This window comes from Daphnia magna, linkage group LG4, assembly GCF_020631705.1.
Source record: "Daphnia magna isolate NIES linkage group LG4, ASM2063170v1.1, whole genome shotgun sequence".
NCBI lineage: Eukaryota > Metazoa > Arthropoda > Branchiopoda > Diplostraca > Daphniidae > Daphnia > Daphnia magna.
The window spans coordinates 4,132,280-4,147,604 of NC_059185.1; the positions used below are offsets into that span (position 1 = coordinate 4,132,280).

A 15,325-nucleotide genomic window follows, 5' to 3' on the forward strand; every position below is an offset into this window, starting at 1 on the left:
TGATTGATTTGATATTAAAAAGCATAAACCAAAATGGATAAAATAAAGCATTATGTTTTATGCAAGTGACACGTGTTTTCCTTGGTCGATTGGATCAAGTAATGTTAACTCCTCAATTCAAATAATGTTCAACTTGATTTTTCGAAGGATTTTTTGTTTTGTTTTTGTGTTTCTTTTAGCCAAATAATTGCCAACTTTGTTCTGATTACCTTCTTATTTGGGATAAGCTCTCCTGGCTGCCTAAGTTCCAAGGCGGTTCGTTTAACTATTTAAATCTTTAGGAGGAGTTTCAATTATTTGTAGTCTATTAGACCATGCAGTTTCGACACTGAATAAGTTTTTTTTGCTTTTCCTCCTGGAGAAAGGAAAAAAACGTTGGTGTTCTAGACGATCCGACGACAATAGCATTTGGTATGGCTGTAGCGATATACTTACAGCCCACCTCCTCTATTATAATCCTTTAAGTCTCCTTGTCCCATACAACATAAGCTCCGCAATTTAATCCATGACAATACGGGGATTAAATTTAAAAAATAATATTTGAAAAACTGCAAGCAGCAGATAAGAAACAATTTCGGACACGGAAAACATGTTTAGTTTTGCACTCAACCAGTACAAAAATGCATCGACCGGGAATCGAACCCGGGCCGCCCGCGTGGCAGGCGAGCATTCTACCACTGAACCATCGATGCTTATGATAGCTATTTAAAAAATACAAAAAACGCGGGTTTCTGTTGACTGATGGGATAAAAATCGACGTGACAGGAATTCGGGCTGGTGCCGACTTACTGCCCCTGCAGGTGTTGCCTAACGTTCACCGTTGAGATTAATTCTTGCCATTATATTGTGTGCATGCATGCAGATTAGGTTAAAAAAACACAGGACGTTATAATTTAGGTAGACATTGCATTTCGTAAAGACGGTTGCATTTAATTCACTTACTGCTAAAAGTTCGGCCAGGTTCGGCTATCGGAACTGTTTCTGTTTTCTGCAACTGGCAAGAGTGGAAATTTCCCGATTGGGATTCTATCAAAATGACCTCATGTGTCACTATGTCTCACTGTTACTACACTACCGATGCCGATTTTTCCAAACGAACGAAACGAAGGGAACATTAACTGAGGGGGAAAAAAAAACGGAATTGAGAGAAAGGGAGTATCTCTTCGACGTCCTTAATCTGAGGATTTCCGTCATCTGATCAAAATGAGTTTGTATTTCCGATATGCATGTGACGTGCAATGTCCCACTACGTGAATGCTAGCCATTACGACAGGCCGAATGCCGGTTGCAGGGTTCCGTAATAGCGTAGTCAGAGGTAGTGGAACGTCACTAAAGCGTAGCATAGGACGCACCAGAGGGAAACTCCACTCATGGGAACCGTGATGGTCTCGTGAGATGTGAACGGCGGACCCACACCTGTACCACGAGATGATCACCACGGCTCCAATAGAGGGTGCTACACGCAAGTCTTATATACTTGAATATTTTGCACGAAAACTGCGTTTGTAAGAAGTTGCGGGAGTCCCGCACAATGATGCGTTTTAAATTTTTTTTAATTAATTTCCCAAAAAATCATTTAATGAACTTTATTTGATTTTTTGTGCTGATTCAGAATATATGCACAATTTGTAAATTGGCCAATAACATCTTTTGTTTTTTTACGATAACTGATGTTTCCTATCTCTAATGCATATGTTCGCTATCCACTTGTTCCTTCATATTCACCGACTTTTTATTTTAGATTCTTGGTTTTTGTAGTCACACTAATGTAATGGAACGGTCGATTTGAACCATCCGTGCTTAGAACAACATTGAAACGCTCTGACACTTGAGCTATTGAGCATGTTTTAATGATGACCTACGCGTATTGGCCAGCATCATTTTGGACTTAGAAATCTTGCGACGTAATGAAAATGGCGTGTGGTTTATGAGCAATTTTCTTATACGTTTGGCTTGAGCATGTTGGTGGCTTACCATTCTCCTACAATTACGTCGCTTATCCCGCTGAAGCAAGAGATGAAAATAAAAAGTATTGCATTACATGGCAATCCGGGAGCAAATGCAAAATGAAACATTTCTTTCAAGCATGCAGCAACTGCCTCGTGTTGCAACACCAACTCTTGATTTGGGGAACTGCCATTGCTTCTTTCTTGTCATATCCGTTTCGATTTAATTTTTTTTTTTTTGAATCTTTGTGCATCATGCTACGACTTTGTGGCTGCTCTAACTCACAATAGCGACCACGAACCAAAATCTAACCAAGAAACAAGTTTCCCGATAGGGATTCTATCAAAATGACCTCATGTGTACTCCTATACTGTACTACACCACCAATGCCGATTTTTCCGATATTTTTCTCAATAGATGGCGTTTGCTGTAATAGGGATTTTAACACAGGTTTGAGGGTAGTTCAGATACGTGTTATACGTTTTCTCGTTTGTCGTGCTGCCGCTCCCTTACAAAGGTTTTTGCAAAGCTCAGATAACGGCTGACTGGTTCGTCATGTTTTTGCGATTTTTGGGTTTCTTAGTTACGCAGGAAGTAAAATTAAATTCAATTTAGGATTTTTCCCGTCGTTAGATGGCGTTGCTTAAAAAAAGACTTGATTTTATGTTGCTAGGTGGCGTTTGCTTGACAAAAATGAAGTTGACTTACTTCGTAGTCTGTGATAAATCGAATACTAGTTAATAGATTTCCAAAACTGCCACTAGGTGGGACTAAATCGATATAACGATATCGAAATCGGAAGAATCAGTATCAATTTTCTCAAAATGCAGATACATCACTGTTTCAGTATCGTTATTTATTACACAACGCTATTAGCTAGAAGTTAGCATCTTTATTTGCTGCTCAACAATTGTAAATAAGCAAAACAGCCTGTCTGTTATACCATATGGTAAAACTAGACGAGGATGAAGAAAAGAGTGTGTAGCTTCATTAAGGTTCATGGTAATGGCCATGCAAAGTGTGTGGCCCAGAGCATAACAGACAGCTGGGAAAAAGAGTGCTATGCCAATGTAAAAATTTTTGCTAAGCATAATGAGCCATGTAACTTAGGGTCGAAATTTCTTTCAGCTAACAAGTGTGTACTAGCTGCTGCTAGCCAGAAGCTTGCTTGGATGCTGGCTGATACAGAAGAAGATGTTACAATAATTGTCGCAGAACATGATTTTTCTACGCTGAAGCTTCTTCTTCAATACATTTATACTGGAGAAGTTTTAATTGATAACAATGCTCAGGAACTACAGACATTGATTGCAGAATGGGAAATTGGCCATCCTGATGTTATTTCAATTTCTGCTATTGAATCCAGAAGCAGCAATTCTCTAAGTACTCAACAAAGTAAAAATTCACCTCACCAACGTGAAAGTAGATGGGGATCAACAACTTCTCCTAATGATAATATCATTACTGGAGAAAAAGCAACAAGTGCTTGTTCCTATAACAGCAAAGATGTAATCCATCTTTGCTTGACACCTGAAAAAGAATCACTCCAACAGAACATTACTGAATCCATAGACAGAATTGAGCATCATAAAATCTCCATTGGAATTGAAATTCCTGTAATAGACATTCCAAGAGATGCTCCCACTGTTGGTCATTCAAATTTGTTAGTTGGTAACCTTCCTGCAAAAAAGGGAATTCCCAAAACTAAACCCGTCTTGTCGGCAAAACGTAGTAAACCAAATCAGTACGTATTTCTTTCCACTTACATAAAGAAATCCAAAAACAAGTTGCATGAGAGAGCAGTCAATTCTGTGACGTCTAAGGGTACGCTCTGGAAGGCAGGAAAATCGAATGCACAAATGGTAGAAACTGACTGTGCTGGGAAATCAGTTACAACATCAAATCAAACTAAAGAATTTGGTGAGGGAAATGCTGCTGCTGATGGGATCCAAACCATTGAGCTTATGAAGTCTACATTTGGCTGTAAAGATCCATCAGCTTGCTTAAATAACCACTACACCAGTGAAGTGGCTGAAGCGGTAGACACGGAGGAAGACCTAAAGGACCTTACGTTGGCTACGAAACTACTCGGGGAAGAAAAGGCGAATCATCAGAAATTAACCGGAGTAATGCTGGACTTATCAAAAATGGTAAAACGGCACAAAATTTACGCGAAACATTTTCTTGGTCCCGTTAGCATTGATTCTAAATCAGCTGGATACATAGGTTTGATAAAATTGATTTTAAAATGGGGTTTAGTAATATTGATTTTACGGAATTCCTTCCCTTTAGCATCGCGAATTCCATGTGTGACCTGCGGCAAAATAGTCTTCCGTGATTATATGTCAACTCATGTCAAAATTCACACCACTGAGCGGCCTTTTTTGTGTGACCAATGCGGACAGACTTTTGCACTCCCCGAACGTCTAAGAGTAAGTATAGTAGAAAGGTTTTTCAACCAATTCAGGTCTTTTTATTTTATCCAATTACGAATTTAGAACCACTTGAAAAATATGCATCCTGATGAATCACAACTTAGATTACATATTTGCTCAGAATGTGGCAAATCATTTAAAAAAGCTGAATATCTGAAACGGCACCTCACTTTTCGTAAGTTAAGGCTGTTAAGAACAATGACCAAAATATAAATTAATGTTGGTATGTAAATCAAATTGGTAGATAATGGCCTAAAGCCATATAGCTGCCCATACTGCGATAAATCTTTCCGTCTACCTAATGTCCTTCTGAAGCATAAACGTACCCATACGGGGGAAAAACCATACGAATGTGAGGTAAGAATACCACCGTCCAATAGTTATGGATATTGTAAAAGAAAGAGATGGGAACAGCTCTAGTTACTTGGTGGCAAACTAATGCAAATGTATTTTTGATATTGTGTGAATATCAAGACTTGCCATAGAAGATTTTCTGCGCGCACCAGTTACGTAGTACATCTGCAGACTCATCGAAAGAAGAGCCGAGTATTAGAAACAACGGAGACTGAAAGTTTTGTCGATCCTGAAACTCAACTGCTAAAATGTGATGTATGCAACACAACTTTCCACAGGGAATACGCGTTCCTCGTACACAAAGCTGCACACAAGGGTGAAGTGCCTAAATTGCCCTGTCGTCACTGCTCCGAGACCTTTGGTTCCTACAAATTACTTCGAGAACATACACGAGATCATCACGCGGATGCTCTTTATCAGTGTGAACAGTGCCCTAGCATGTTCGCTAACAAGACGGCTTTGCATTCTCATCTACAAATCCATTTGTAATTCACAAAAACCCATTTTTATCGTTGCATTGAGTTGGAAACGTACTAATTGCCGTTTTTTATTTTTCAGACAAGGAAAACAGTTTTCGTGCGATCGTTGTGGTAAGGAGTTTCAGACCAAGGTGCAGCTACAGACTCATAACCGCAGTGTTCATTCGGATCTTCGCCCTTTCTCCTGCCGATTTTGCGATAAAACCTTTAAATCGAAACTAACATTACGCCAACATGAGCGTATTCATACTGGAGAACGTCCCTATCAGTGTCCTCATTGCTCGAAAGCTTTTCGTCAAGACGTTCACCTTGTAAACCACATAAGGTTGCACACTGGCGAGAAACCATTTGTGTGTACCTATTGTAATAAGGCCTTTGCCCATAAAAACAATTTAAGCATTCATGTCAAAATTCATACGGGTGCCAAGAATATGTGCAGTGTATGTGGACAAGTGTTCCGGAGTATCGTTAAATTACGTCTTCACGAGGGTATTCACACTCCACTTAGTGTTCCTACGACGGAGGGAGATATTGCGGAAGAAACTTTGTAAGCATTTTCCTTTTATTTGATGCATTTTACCCCTAAGAATAGCCATTAGATGAGGTTTACCAAGCATCACCCATGTGTATTCTTAATATACTATGTTACCGTTTCACTTTTGAAGCCCATATATTAAAAAAATTCAGTTTTTGCTTTTACTTTTTTTCTGCCCATATGTATCTCCTGTAACCAAGTCATGTATAATTAGCCTTATCCAAATTCTTTTTTTCTCGTTTTCAAAACAGAAAAGTGATAATAAAGACATTTAAGAAGTGTAACGATTCCCCTATTAAGTGTCCAGTGTTCTTCGAACCGTGTGTCAATTCCGAGCCAAAAAAAATTCGTTATAATCAACTAACACGAGATTTGTCTTGTTTCGTGAATTCATAGTTGAATCAAAATGTGGTTTGAAATACGCGCCAAAAACGGATCACTTCTTGCAGCAGACGAAACATGTTTTATTTTGATACCCAGGTCCGAACCAAAGTTGCTTCAAAATTTTGTTATGTAACGCAGGTACTGTACATGCGGATTTAAATTAAAACATTTTATGAAAATAGCATTTTTTTTAAGACTGCAATCTTAAAAAAGTACTGTGATGGCTCCAAGTAAAGGAGCTAAAAGGAAATCAGACAGCCCTCACACAGAAGGTGTGGAGAGAAAAAGGTACAGCACCCGATCGTCTAGTAAGAAGCGTGTAAGCTATAACGAAAGTGATGATGGCGAAGAAAACGAGGCACCCTCAAAAACTGTCAATAGCTCGGATGATGATGATTTTGTAATTGAAGATAAAGAAGTAAAATATGAGAAAAAAAAGAAACAGTCACCACCATCTACAACTGCATCACAAACAAAAAAGAAAAATGTTGAGCATTTGGCTCTCGGCCATTCAGATGCTCCAAAACAGAAAAATAGTAGAGTTCTGCCAAACATACCAATTAACATAGGGTTCAAACCTGTAAGCATTGACATTACAAAAATGAAATCTGAACTTGATTTAAGTGATTCTTCAGACTCAGACAGCTTGTTGAACAATGATGATTGCTGTTCAAAAACCCTACCTTCAAAACCTGTTTCTGAGACAGATCATGAATTCGAAAGTGATTCATTCAAGAAACAGGAACAGGAACAAGGGCTGTGTTCTGCCATTAAAAACGAACTTGTGGAAGAGTCTGACAAAATTAATCCCTGGTTACAAAATTTGGAAGCATTAAAGAGTGATGCTGGTGAACTGCAAGAAACAAAACCAAAACCAAATGAAAAGAAGCAACCAACAAGAGGGAAAAAAATTAGACCACCTAGTAAGAAAAGCCCCAAAGTCCCCAAAAAGAAAGGCCAAACAGAGGAAAGCAGTGTGGCTGAAATGTTAGAACTGGAAAAAGCTCAAGACTATTCGTCTTCTGAGAGTGACGACGAAAACTGGGAGAAGGTAAAGGCGCCATGCATTGCCTCAGAACGAGAACGGGAATTGCCTAAAAGTGTCGAGATTACTCTTGAGCTTTCAGGACTAAAAAAGAAAAAGAAAGGTCTTGATGTTGAAAACATGATTCGTCTGAAAATAAACCGTATACGCAGGGAAATTCAGTTGGTATGTACGCTCTTTATATAATTTTTAGAATTTAAAATTCGCTTATTTTTTCTTTCATACATTCTTTTTCTAATTTGATAGGATCTGCATCAAACGTCTTTAGTTGGTCTTTTAGCACACGGCTACCTAGTCAATAAGATGCTCAGCGATCCTGAAATCATGGCTGCCTCGTTGTCTATTGTCCCATCAACAGGATTTCCCCCAACTCGTACTGATCTTAACTATGTGGAAAAATTTGTGAAATGGATCTCAAATCATTTCAAGGTGAACACATCTAAAATAAACATCCGTAGTCCTGGAAAGCAAGATATTTTAAATTGCGTCGCCTCCGGTAAAGCGCAAAGCATTTCAGAGTTGGTGTGCACCTCTGTATCGATATGCCGATCGCTAGGCATCTTGTCTCGCTTGGTTCTATCATTTCAGCCATTACCGGCGAAAGTGGATTCCAGTGAGCTTCAACAGAAATCACAGAGTACAAAAGAAAAGGTAGAGAAAGCTTCATCCGACCAATCACAAAAAGTTGCACCTGAGCGTTCGAAGCACTCATAGCTCCGCTTCTGAAAACATAAAAAAAACAGATGTTGGTAAGGAAACCTTGCATAAATCATGGATGTAGCATTGTCATCTATTTAAAGCTAACATTAGGAGCTGAGACGACATCCACTGGCACAAGAAGCAATTCGAGAAAAAAACCAGCTCTTGCAACAACTGATCGTTGCAAGCCGAAGCTACCTGTAAATCCTCGTGTTGCAAATCTTCGTGAAACCAACATGCCGAAACCGAGCACCTCAAAAATCAAGAATCCCAAATCTCCAGTAAAGAGCACTGATAAAACGAAAGATGAACCTAAGCGTACTAAAAGAAAGTCGGCTGAAAAACCCATAAAATACGAAGAATCCCCATTTAGATGATACTGAGGAAGAAGTTTCTTTGCCGATCAAAAATCAAATTTCAGCCAAGGAGAAACCAACAAGAAATCTAAAAAACATTGAATCCAAGAAACCCAAAGAGAAAATAACAGCCGAAACGTAGGAGAAAAAGCTCTTCTGACGAATTTGAAGAGCCAATGTCAGACGATTCCAAAAATCCGATTCCAAGAAAAACCGCAATAAAGAAGGAATGCAATGCCCGGTCTAAGAAAATTATTTCTACTGATAGCGAAGGCGAAGCCTTAGCAAAAGGGAAAAAAACTATTGACATCTGGATGGAAGTTTATTTAGAACAAGAGGAACAGTGGATGAGTGTCGATGTAACTTCGGGTCAGATACATTGTGATCGTCATCTAGAGCGGCATGCATCCGATCAACTGCTATACGTAGTGGCTTACAATTCTGATCTAACATGGAAAGATGTAACAGCTCGCTATTCCTCATCGTTTTTATCAACTACTCGTAAACAACGAGCCCATCCTACATGGAAAAAGATATTGAGGATTCATCGAGAAAAACCAAGTCCGAGGTCCAAGGCAGAAGATGAAAGTCTGGAAAAAAGTCTCGTGGATAGACCGATGCCCACCAGCATCTCGGAATTCAAGTCTCATCCTCTCTATGCGCTTCAGCGTCATTTACTCAAAGTATATAAGATTAAGTTAATTTCATTGGCAGTGTTTTGTTTATTATTCTGACTATTACTTTAGTTTGAAGCAATCTACCCTCCAACTGCGATCCCAGTTGGTTACATACGTAAAGAGGCCGTATACGCGAGAGAATGCGTTAAAAATCTCCATTCTCGAGAAACTTGGCTAAAAGAAGCCAAAGTGGTGCGAGTAAGTAGTATTGTATATCTTAGCGGATTCTTTTAAAAAAATTCTTATTAGTTTTACCTTTGATTCCTGGCTTTTGTCACACTTCCATATAGATAGGAGAAAAACCATACAAGATTGTTAAGGCTCGTCCGAAATGGGATCGCTGTTCGCAAAAAATGGTAACTGATCAACCACTCGAAGTTTTTGGTGATTGGCAGGTAAAAAGTGATAGTTACCATTTTCTAGTTGTGTAAGGGTCAATCTAAAGATAGGCTCAATAATACAATACCAACTTAGATTGAAGATTACATTCCTCCACCAGCAGTAGACGGTGTGGTGCCCCGAAATGCATATGGTAACGTAGAATTGTTTCTACCAACCATGCTACCCAAAGGCACTAAGCATCTTCCCATACCAGGCAAATAACTTATTTTCTTTTGCTCCTTATTTCCTAATCAGAATTTTTATCTGTATTATTATTAGGTCTGAACAAAGTTGCAAGAAGATTAGGAATCGATTGTGCTCCAGGTAAGCCTATTTTCTGTCTTTTAATTTGATTTATTGCATAGTAAGCTCTGCTTTGCTTTCGAACAGCTATGACAGGATGGGATTACCACGGTGGTTGGTCGCATCCAGTTTACGATGGATATGTCGTCTGTGAGGAACATGTCGAGACTCTAATGGACGCCTGGCGGGTTAGTAATTCGTATACGTTTAAAGATAGGAGTTCACTAAACGAAATTGCTCTGTTTTCCCTTTTAAAGGTGGCCAATGAAGAACAAGAAAAGCGTGAAAGAGAAAAAAAAGAAAAACGGGTCTATGGTAACTGGAGAAGACTGATCCGAGGATTGCTCATCCGAGATCGTCTACAGACAAAATACTTCAAAAATTTCATTGAAGAAGACATACCTCCCGTAGTTGATGCTACCGCAAATGAAGTTGTCCAGGTTGCTTTACCCAACCGCAAAAGTACAAAAACACCATTATCGAACAAGAGGCAGAAGAAAAAGTGATTTTTTAAATAAGTAATTTCCCACCTTTCCGTATTGTTTTATTCCTTCCTTCTTGTTTTAACCCTTCGTTAATGTTTTACCGTGTTCTGTTTTCACGGTCGTTTCGGAAAAAAAAAATACAGGTTCAAGCAGCTGTTTTTTTTAGAATTCACAGAATGCTGCGACCGCCAAAACAATGCCAGATATAAATAATATTCGTAACATAATCCTCGGTTAAAAAATTGTAGTCGGTATTTGAAAACAGCAGATTTTATGGTAACGTGCTAAATAGAGCACAACACTGTGCACTAGGTAAAACGTGGATTTTACCGTTTGCTTTTTTACATCCTTCCTTGAGAATTTAGGAACACAATATATTACATAATAGAGTATTATGTTTTAGACTGTTAGACCGGTTAGACGTTCAATAAAACTATGCCCGCCCAGCATAGGGAATTCCATCGAATCCCGTCAGTTCTGACGGGAAGGGAGTCTAGCAAAACATGGTAAATCCACGTTTTACCGAGTCCGCGTCCTTGAACACGGTTAGACTTACACAATTTACCGCATACGACTACGTTATCGTCTGCTCCAATTTCATTTCTTCAAGGCTAGCTAAGGTATAAACTTCGGGTATGTATGGTGCACATTTAATTTATACAATATGCCTTATATTCGCAACAGAAACCGTTAATTATGTAGAGCTGTTTACAGTGTATTTTATTTATGCGTTTGAGTCATGATAGAGTCTTTGAATCACTAACTTAGACGCTATAAGACGCTTGCTGACATAGTATATGGTATATGTTACATACACTGTGTTTGTAAAACAGTACTTAAAATAACATCCAATGGATGTTATGCAATGTGCAGCTCCATATGTTGCACCTTGAAATGTATGGGGACGAATCATGTCAGTTTACATACGGTACAGAACGTAAAAATGTGTTCACAAAATTGACGAAGAGAGAAAAGCAAAATGCACTAATGCAATGAGGAGTAGATGGGCTTAAAGCAGCAGTGGATACTGGAGAGATTTGTCTTGCTAGTTGCTACAAATTTGATTACGTTACTTTAAAAATGTATAGATATTAAGTATTACATTCTAGAAAAAAAAAATGCTAAGTGCTGTATTTCTAGGAAAGCAACAAAATCATTCTATAGATCGTTAGTTCTGAAGTAGTAGGCTATATTGCTTAAGATCCCTTCGTCTTTTTGACCGGAATGCCACTATTTTGGACGTACTATATCAGCTTAGATTTCGCAAGTTCATTACTTTTGATGAAACGCCAAAATGAATAGTGTGATTGTGTTGGGTTTACCATAATCCATTGACAGTAAATGAATATTGTTTTTGAGAATTACGTAAACATTGGTATACGTCAACAGAACCTTTTGATTAGTTGATGAATTCAAATTTCCCTTTGAATTTTTAGGTGTATTTCCGTATAAAGGGTTCTTTAAAATTCTGAGGTCGAAGTATCATCATGGATCACGACAAGTACGCGGTCCGAAAAGCCATAAAGGAAGATTGTGAATCAATTCAGCGACTAATTCAAGTATGACATTGACTTTATAAGCAGTTTTTTCCTTCACTTACTTGTTCCCAGTAATTTCATACAAGACAAAAATGGTTTACTTGGTTCATTTACTTATGTCGTCCCTTATGCTACATGTTGCGTAAGTGTATTTAACACTATTAAATTTTTTCAGGAATTTTATTGAAATTTTGTTCATTTTCAGGAATTAGCCGATTACGAAAAAATGCCGAATGGTCCCCAACTGGACCCAAAAAGTATTCAGTAAAAAATAATTTAGAAGAAATTCTGAAATCAACCCTAATTTTACTTAGTTTATTAACTATAGCGCTAGAGCAAGATGGATTTGGGACCCGTCCTTTTTTTGAAGCATTCGTAGCTGTGGAGAAAGAGTCGAACCAGATCATTGGGTTTGCCCTCTATTTCTTTACGTATTCTACCTGGGTAAGCATTATCATTAACCATAATTTGAGTAAATGCATATCAAGTTGCTATTGTTTAGCAAGGAAAGTCGTTGTACATGGAGGATATTTACGTACAGCTCCAGCATCGACGAAAAGGGGTTGGTTTGTCCCTCCTTCGCTCCGTTTCCCAGGTATTCATGACTAGTCAGTATGATTCCCTTGTTTGAAGAATATTAACAAATAAGCACTGCTGTTACGTTGTTAGGTGGCGCTTTCAGAAAACTGTGTTCGCTTGAACTTTTCCGTTTTGAATTGGAATTCCCCTTCCATTGAATTCTATAAGTCATTGGGTGCATCGGATTTGACAGAGAAAGAAGGATGGCATTGTTTTCGGATGAATAGAGCCGAAATTGAGCAGTTAGCCCAATGTAAAGCGTGAAACACTTGACGAATTCTACTACATATTGTAAGTTAAATAAAATAATATTATTCATTGATAAAATGCCTTGAAGACCTGGGAAGTTCCCAAAGCATTAAAAATGGGATGGGATAAGTTCATTAATCAGTAAGATTGTAACATCTAAAAAGAAATGTGTCATAACTTCATAGCAAATGATTATCGAGCGAAGAAAGCAGTGTAATCGGGGTTTTAAATCAGAGTTTGCTGTTTCGTGCACCGCTTGAAACGGGATTTGCAGTTAGTAACCACTGAAAGATTTTACCTAAAAAAAAATAACTAATGAAAAAAAACTGTTTCCCTCGGAAAGACTACACGAAGGTATCACATAATAACAAAAAAAGAAAAAAACAGTCAGAAGGCCCACCCTTACCCCTAACTAGTGCCATCTGGATTTGAGGAGCAAAAGAGTTTTCCATAAGTTACTTTGTTAACACAATTATGGTTTTGTTAAATACTTTATATAATATATAATATATACAAATTAGTCAATGAATCTTGTACACGCAACGGTAAGCCCTTTAAACTAGTGCATAATCCTGAAATATCACAAGATGAATGCGAAGTAAGACAGAAAATATAATAACAGTAAAATAATCAAATGCTTTTTACGTACAACTTTACCTAGGTACAGCAATGTGCAAGAGCAGTAGAAATTATGATGATATCTACAGTGGCTCAGTGATAGAGCATCGACTGGATAAGCTAAAGATAGTGGGTTCGATCCCCAAGCAACATATGATAAATGAATGAGTACTTAATTAAAAATTCTCGTATAAGCCAATGTTTGTTCATATGTCTGGAAAACTGGAAATAGAATAAAAACTGCAATGAAAGTCTTATGGCAGATCATGCATGAAATTAAGCAACACAAAATTAACATTTTTAAATATTTGTATTGTTAAAGTAGTAGTTAGTAGTTTGGCTGTGTCTGTGTCTCCACTTGCCATCAACCAAGACAAGCCGAGACACTGCCTCAATTGAATTTGAACCCCCGGGGAGATTACCGGGGAGTGGCTAAGAGAAGCCGGAAGAGGATGGAAGGTTTCGGACAAGTTTTTACGTGAGCGATTAACCGTTAATTCGGATTTGTGGGTAGCCTCTTCGCCCTCCAATGATATCACAGAACTTGAGGACCCCCACGTCCCCTTTCCGGACAGCGCACTCACAACCTTTGCTGCTGATCACAGTAGGGGCATGACCCCCTACGGGCTTATCACAAGTCAAGGGGAAACGGGGCCGCAGAAAAGAAGGGAGCCCAGATATGCACTTTAATTTATAAAAAATATAATTTTTTATCTTCGAGATGAATCAGCGACAAAAGGTAACGTGCAGGTAGCGTCCGTTGAAATTTCCGCATGCCCTTCCAGCTGTTATCGTTTTGAAATCTCGTTCAAGAATGTACCTCTTTTGATTCAGCATGATTATTAACCTATGTCGGCCTAAAGGAAACAAAACATTAATCAATACATAAACGATTGCCTATGAATATGTATTCAATAAAATCGTGCAATCCTTCCTTACCTCTTGTTCTGGAGAACTGATAGTATTCATTGTATTCAGCTAATGGTTCTCCGGATCTCCTGGGATTTTAACATTCATCTTGCATGAAAATCGTCCAGTCGGCATTTGGTCATTACTTTCCTCTTTAATACACTCTGTTGATGGATGGTAAGTTGTCGGACGAGGCGGAATACCTCGTGCGTTTGATCTGTTTGTATGCGGATGACTTGCTAATGCATAAAATTTCCGTTCTTTATGTCAAGGAAAAGAATACCCTCTTCCGATTTGCCTTAGAAGGTCGATATAACCTCGAGATAAGAATAATGCATCAAAGTTTTCCTTTAAAAATTGAAGATAAGTACAACTTTTTTCGAAGTTCAAAGTTATTAAATTACGTGAGCCTAGTTGTACAACGAATGACCAGGCTTTTCAATAGTGTGAACTTTCGTGATGGCTGGGCCTGTGAAAACAGATGCACCTAAAAGTATAACATAAAAAAGCAACTGATATTTCGAAGAGGTTATCTTTTTAATGAAAAACATTATCAGGGAGGCCAGTAAACTGATAGCTTCTATACTGGAGCTTTTTCTGAAATTGAGCCGACATTTATAGAGACCTTACCATTTCAATTTGCGATGTTCAAGTGTAGAAAATAGCCGTCAGGTACTGGAGAACATTAAAGATGTTGAAGATAGAATCACGATTGATCTTTTAATAAATAATAGCAAAGGCTGTATCAGTTGGGAAACTACTGGTGCGTAAATTGACATGTACCCATGTACTTGATTGAAATGCAAAACACAACCCAAGGTCTGATATTAAGGTATATCTAAATATGTACATCAATCAATAGGTTAGTTGGCAATTTCAGAGACTCTCGAAGTGAAACGGCAAATTGATTTGAAATTCACTGATCGTAACAGAATAGTAAACTAGATTTAGCCCGACTGACTTGACGATGTCTGTTAATGGCTACATTGTGACGTCATCAAGTCTATAAACGGCAGACATTAACAAATTCTCGCGAAATTGATCGCGTCTGTATGCGCATTTGTCTAAAAGAAAGTCTCGGTTGCCGTTGCAATCCAATCGGAGGACAATGGAGATGGGCGAAAATTGCAATTCCCATAAAACGCACAGGTGTGTGCAAAGTGAGAGTTATGTGTACTCTACTTTATCGACTCACACCGGACCGAAGCTGGAAGGCCAGGCGGCACTGCCTGATGCAATTGATCCAAGTTATAGTGTAGAAAATTCGCCAAAAATGAATGGACACGTTGCGGGATGACAGTACGATATAAAATTGGGATTTGTAACGTTGCGTAATGAACCATTGCGAAATG

At 38.4% G+C, this 15,325-nt stretch overlaps 3 protein-coding genes, 1 long non-coding RNA gene and 1 other non-coding gene across 14 annotated transcripts; 3 read left to right on the plus strand and 2 right to left on the minus strand.

Annotated features, from left to right (window-relative positions):
- Positions 1–621: 621 nt before the first annotated feature.
- On the minus strand, positions 622–692 carry Trnag-gcc. Its single transcript has one exon. It is a non-coding gene; the product is annotated as a tRNA-Gly (tRNA).
- Positions 693–2,741: 2,049 nt separating this feature from the next.
- LOC116921994 (zinc finger protein 93) lies at positions 2,742–6,034 on the plus strand. 2 transcript variants are annotated; one of them, XM_032928367.2, is made up of 7 exons: positions 2,743–3,017; positions 3,076–4,173; positions 4,240–4,379; positions 4,446–4,557; positions 4,627–4,739; positions 4,857–5,221; positions 5,295–6,034. In XM_032928367.2, exons 2-7 carry the CDS (start codon positions 3,120–3,122, stop codon positions 5,764–5,766), a joined length of 2,256 nt encoding a protein of 751 aa, XP_032784258.2. In that variant the 5' UTR covers positions 2,743–3,017; positions 3,076–3,119; the 3' UTR covers positions 5,767–6,034. The 2 variants fall into 2 exon arrangements, with proteins under 2 accessions (XP_032784257.2, XP_032784258.2); XM_032928366.2 differs by having other exon boundaries at positions 2,742–4,173.
- A 148-nt stretch (positions 6,035–6,182) lies between these two features.
- LOC116921989 (DNA repair protein complementing XP-C cells homolog) lies at positions 6,183–10,234 on the plus strand. Of its 2 annotated transcripts, XM_045172278.1 has the most exons (9): positions 6,183–7,344; positions 7,426–7,928; positions 7,990–8,917; positions 8,981–9,109; positions 9,202–9,306; positions 9,386–9,506; positions 9,572–9,616; positions 9,683–9,783; positions 9,853–10,234. In XM_045172278.1, the coding sequence occupies exons 3-9, from the start codon at positions 8,411–8,413 to the stop codon at positions 10,099–10,101; spliced, it is 1,257 nt and encodes a 418-aa protein (XP_045028213.1). In that variant the 5' UTR covers positions 6,183–7,344; positions 7,426–7,928; positions 7,990–8,410; the 3' UTR covers positions 10,102–10,234. The 2 variants fall into 2 exon arrangements, with proteins under 2 accessions (XP_045028213.1, XP_032784251.2); XM_032928360.2 differs by lacking the exons at positions 8,981–9,109; positions 9,202–9,306; positions 9,386–9,506; ... (1 more) ...; positions 9,683–9,783; positions 9,853–10,234 and having other exon boundaries at positions 7,990–8,079.
- Positions 10,235–10,568: 334 nt separating this feature from the next.
- On the plus strand, positions 10,569–13,321 carry LOC116922009 (thialysine N-epsilon-acetyltransferase). Of its 8 annotated transcripts, XM_032928389.2 has the most exons (7): positions 10,570–10,713; positions 11,517–11,639; positions 11,824–11,875; positions 11,947–12,062; positions 12,121–12,213; positions 12,288–12,488; positions 13,108–13,321. In XM_032928389.2, exons 2-6 carry the CDS (start codon positions 11,568–11,570, stop codon positions 12,459–12,461), a joined length of 507 nt encoding a protein of 168 aa, XP_032784280.1. In that variant the 5' UTR covers positions 10,570–10,713; positions 11,517–11,567; the 3' UTR covers positions 12,462–12,488; positions 13,108–13,321. The 8 variants fall into 8 exon arrangements, with proteins under 8 accessions (XP_032784281.1, XP_032784280.1, XP_032784278.1 ...); XM_032928390.2 differs by having other exon boundaries at positions 10,569–10,713; positions 12,130–12,213; positions 12,288–13,321; XM_032928387.2 differs by having other exon boundaries at positions 12,288–13,321.
- A 430-nt stretch (positions 13,322–13,751) lies between these two features.
- LOC116922011 lies at positions 13,752–15,305 on the minus strand. The gene is made up of 3 exons (XR_006645861.1): positions 14,378–15,305; positions 14,004–14,321; positions 13,752–13,921 (listed from the first exon to the last, which is right to left on the minus strand). It is a non-coding gene; the product is annotated as an uncharacterized LOC116922011 (long non-coding RNA).
- Positions 15,306–15,325: the final 20 nt, after the last annotated feature.

Bases quoted from the DNA above. Each gene is read 5' to 3' on its own strand.
- LOC116921989 (XM_032928360.2), top strand. From the start codon at position 6,355: ATGGCTCCAAGTAAAGGAGCTAAAAGGAAATCAGACAGCCCTCACACA. The intron at 7,345-7,425 runs GTATGTACGCTC...CTAATTTGATAG, and splicing joins TACGCAGGGAAATTCAGTTG to GATCTGCATCAAACGTCTTT.
- LOC116922009 (XM_032928387.2), top strand. From the start codon at position 11,568: ATGGATCACGACAAGTACGCGGTCCGAAAAGCCATAAAGGAAGATTGT. The intron at 11,640-11,823 runs GTATGACATTGA...GTTCATTTTCAG, and splicing joins CAATTCAGCGACTAATTCAA to GAATTAGCCGATTACGAAAA. The intron at 11,876-11,946 runs GTATTCAGTAAA...TATTAACTATAG, and splicing joins TCCCCAACTGGACCCAAAAA to CGCTAGAGCAAGATGGATTT.
- LOC116921994 (XM_032928366.2), top strand. From the start codon at position 2,913: ATGAAGAAAAGAGTGTGTAGCTTCATTAAGGTTCATGGTAATGGCCAT. The intron at 4,174-4,239 runs GTTTGATAAAAT...CCTTCCCTTTAG, and splicing joins TAAATCAGCTGGATACATAG to CATCGCGAATTCCATGTGTG. The intron at 4,558-4,626 runs GTAAGTTAAGGC...TCAAATTGGTAG, and splicing joins GAAACGGCACCTCACTTTTC to ATAATGGCCTAAAGCCATAT.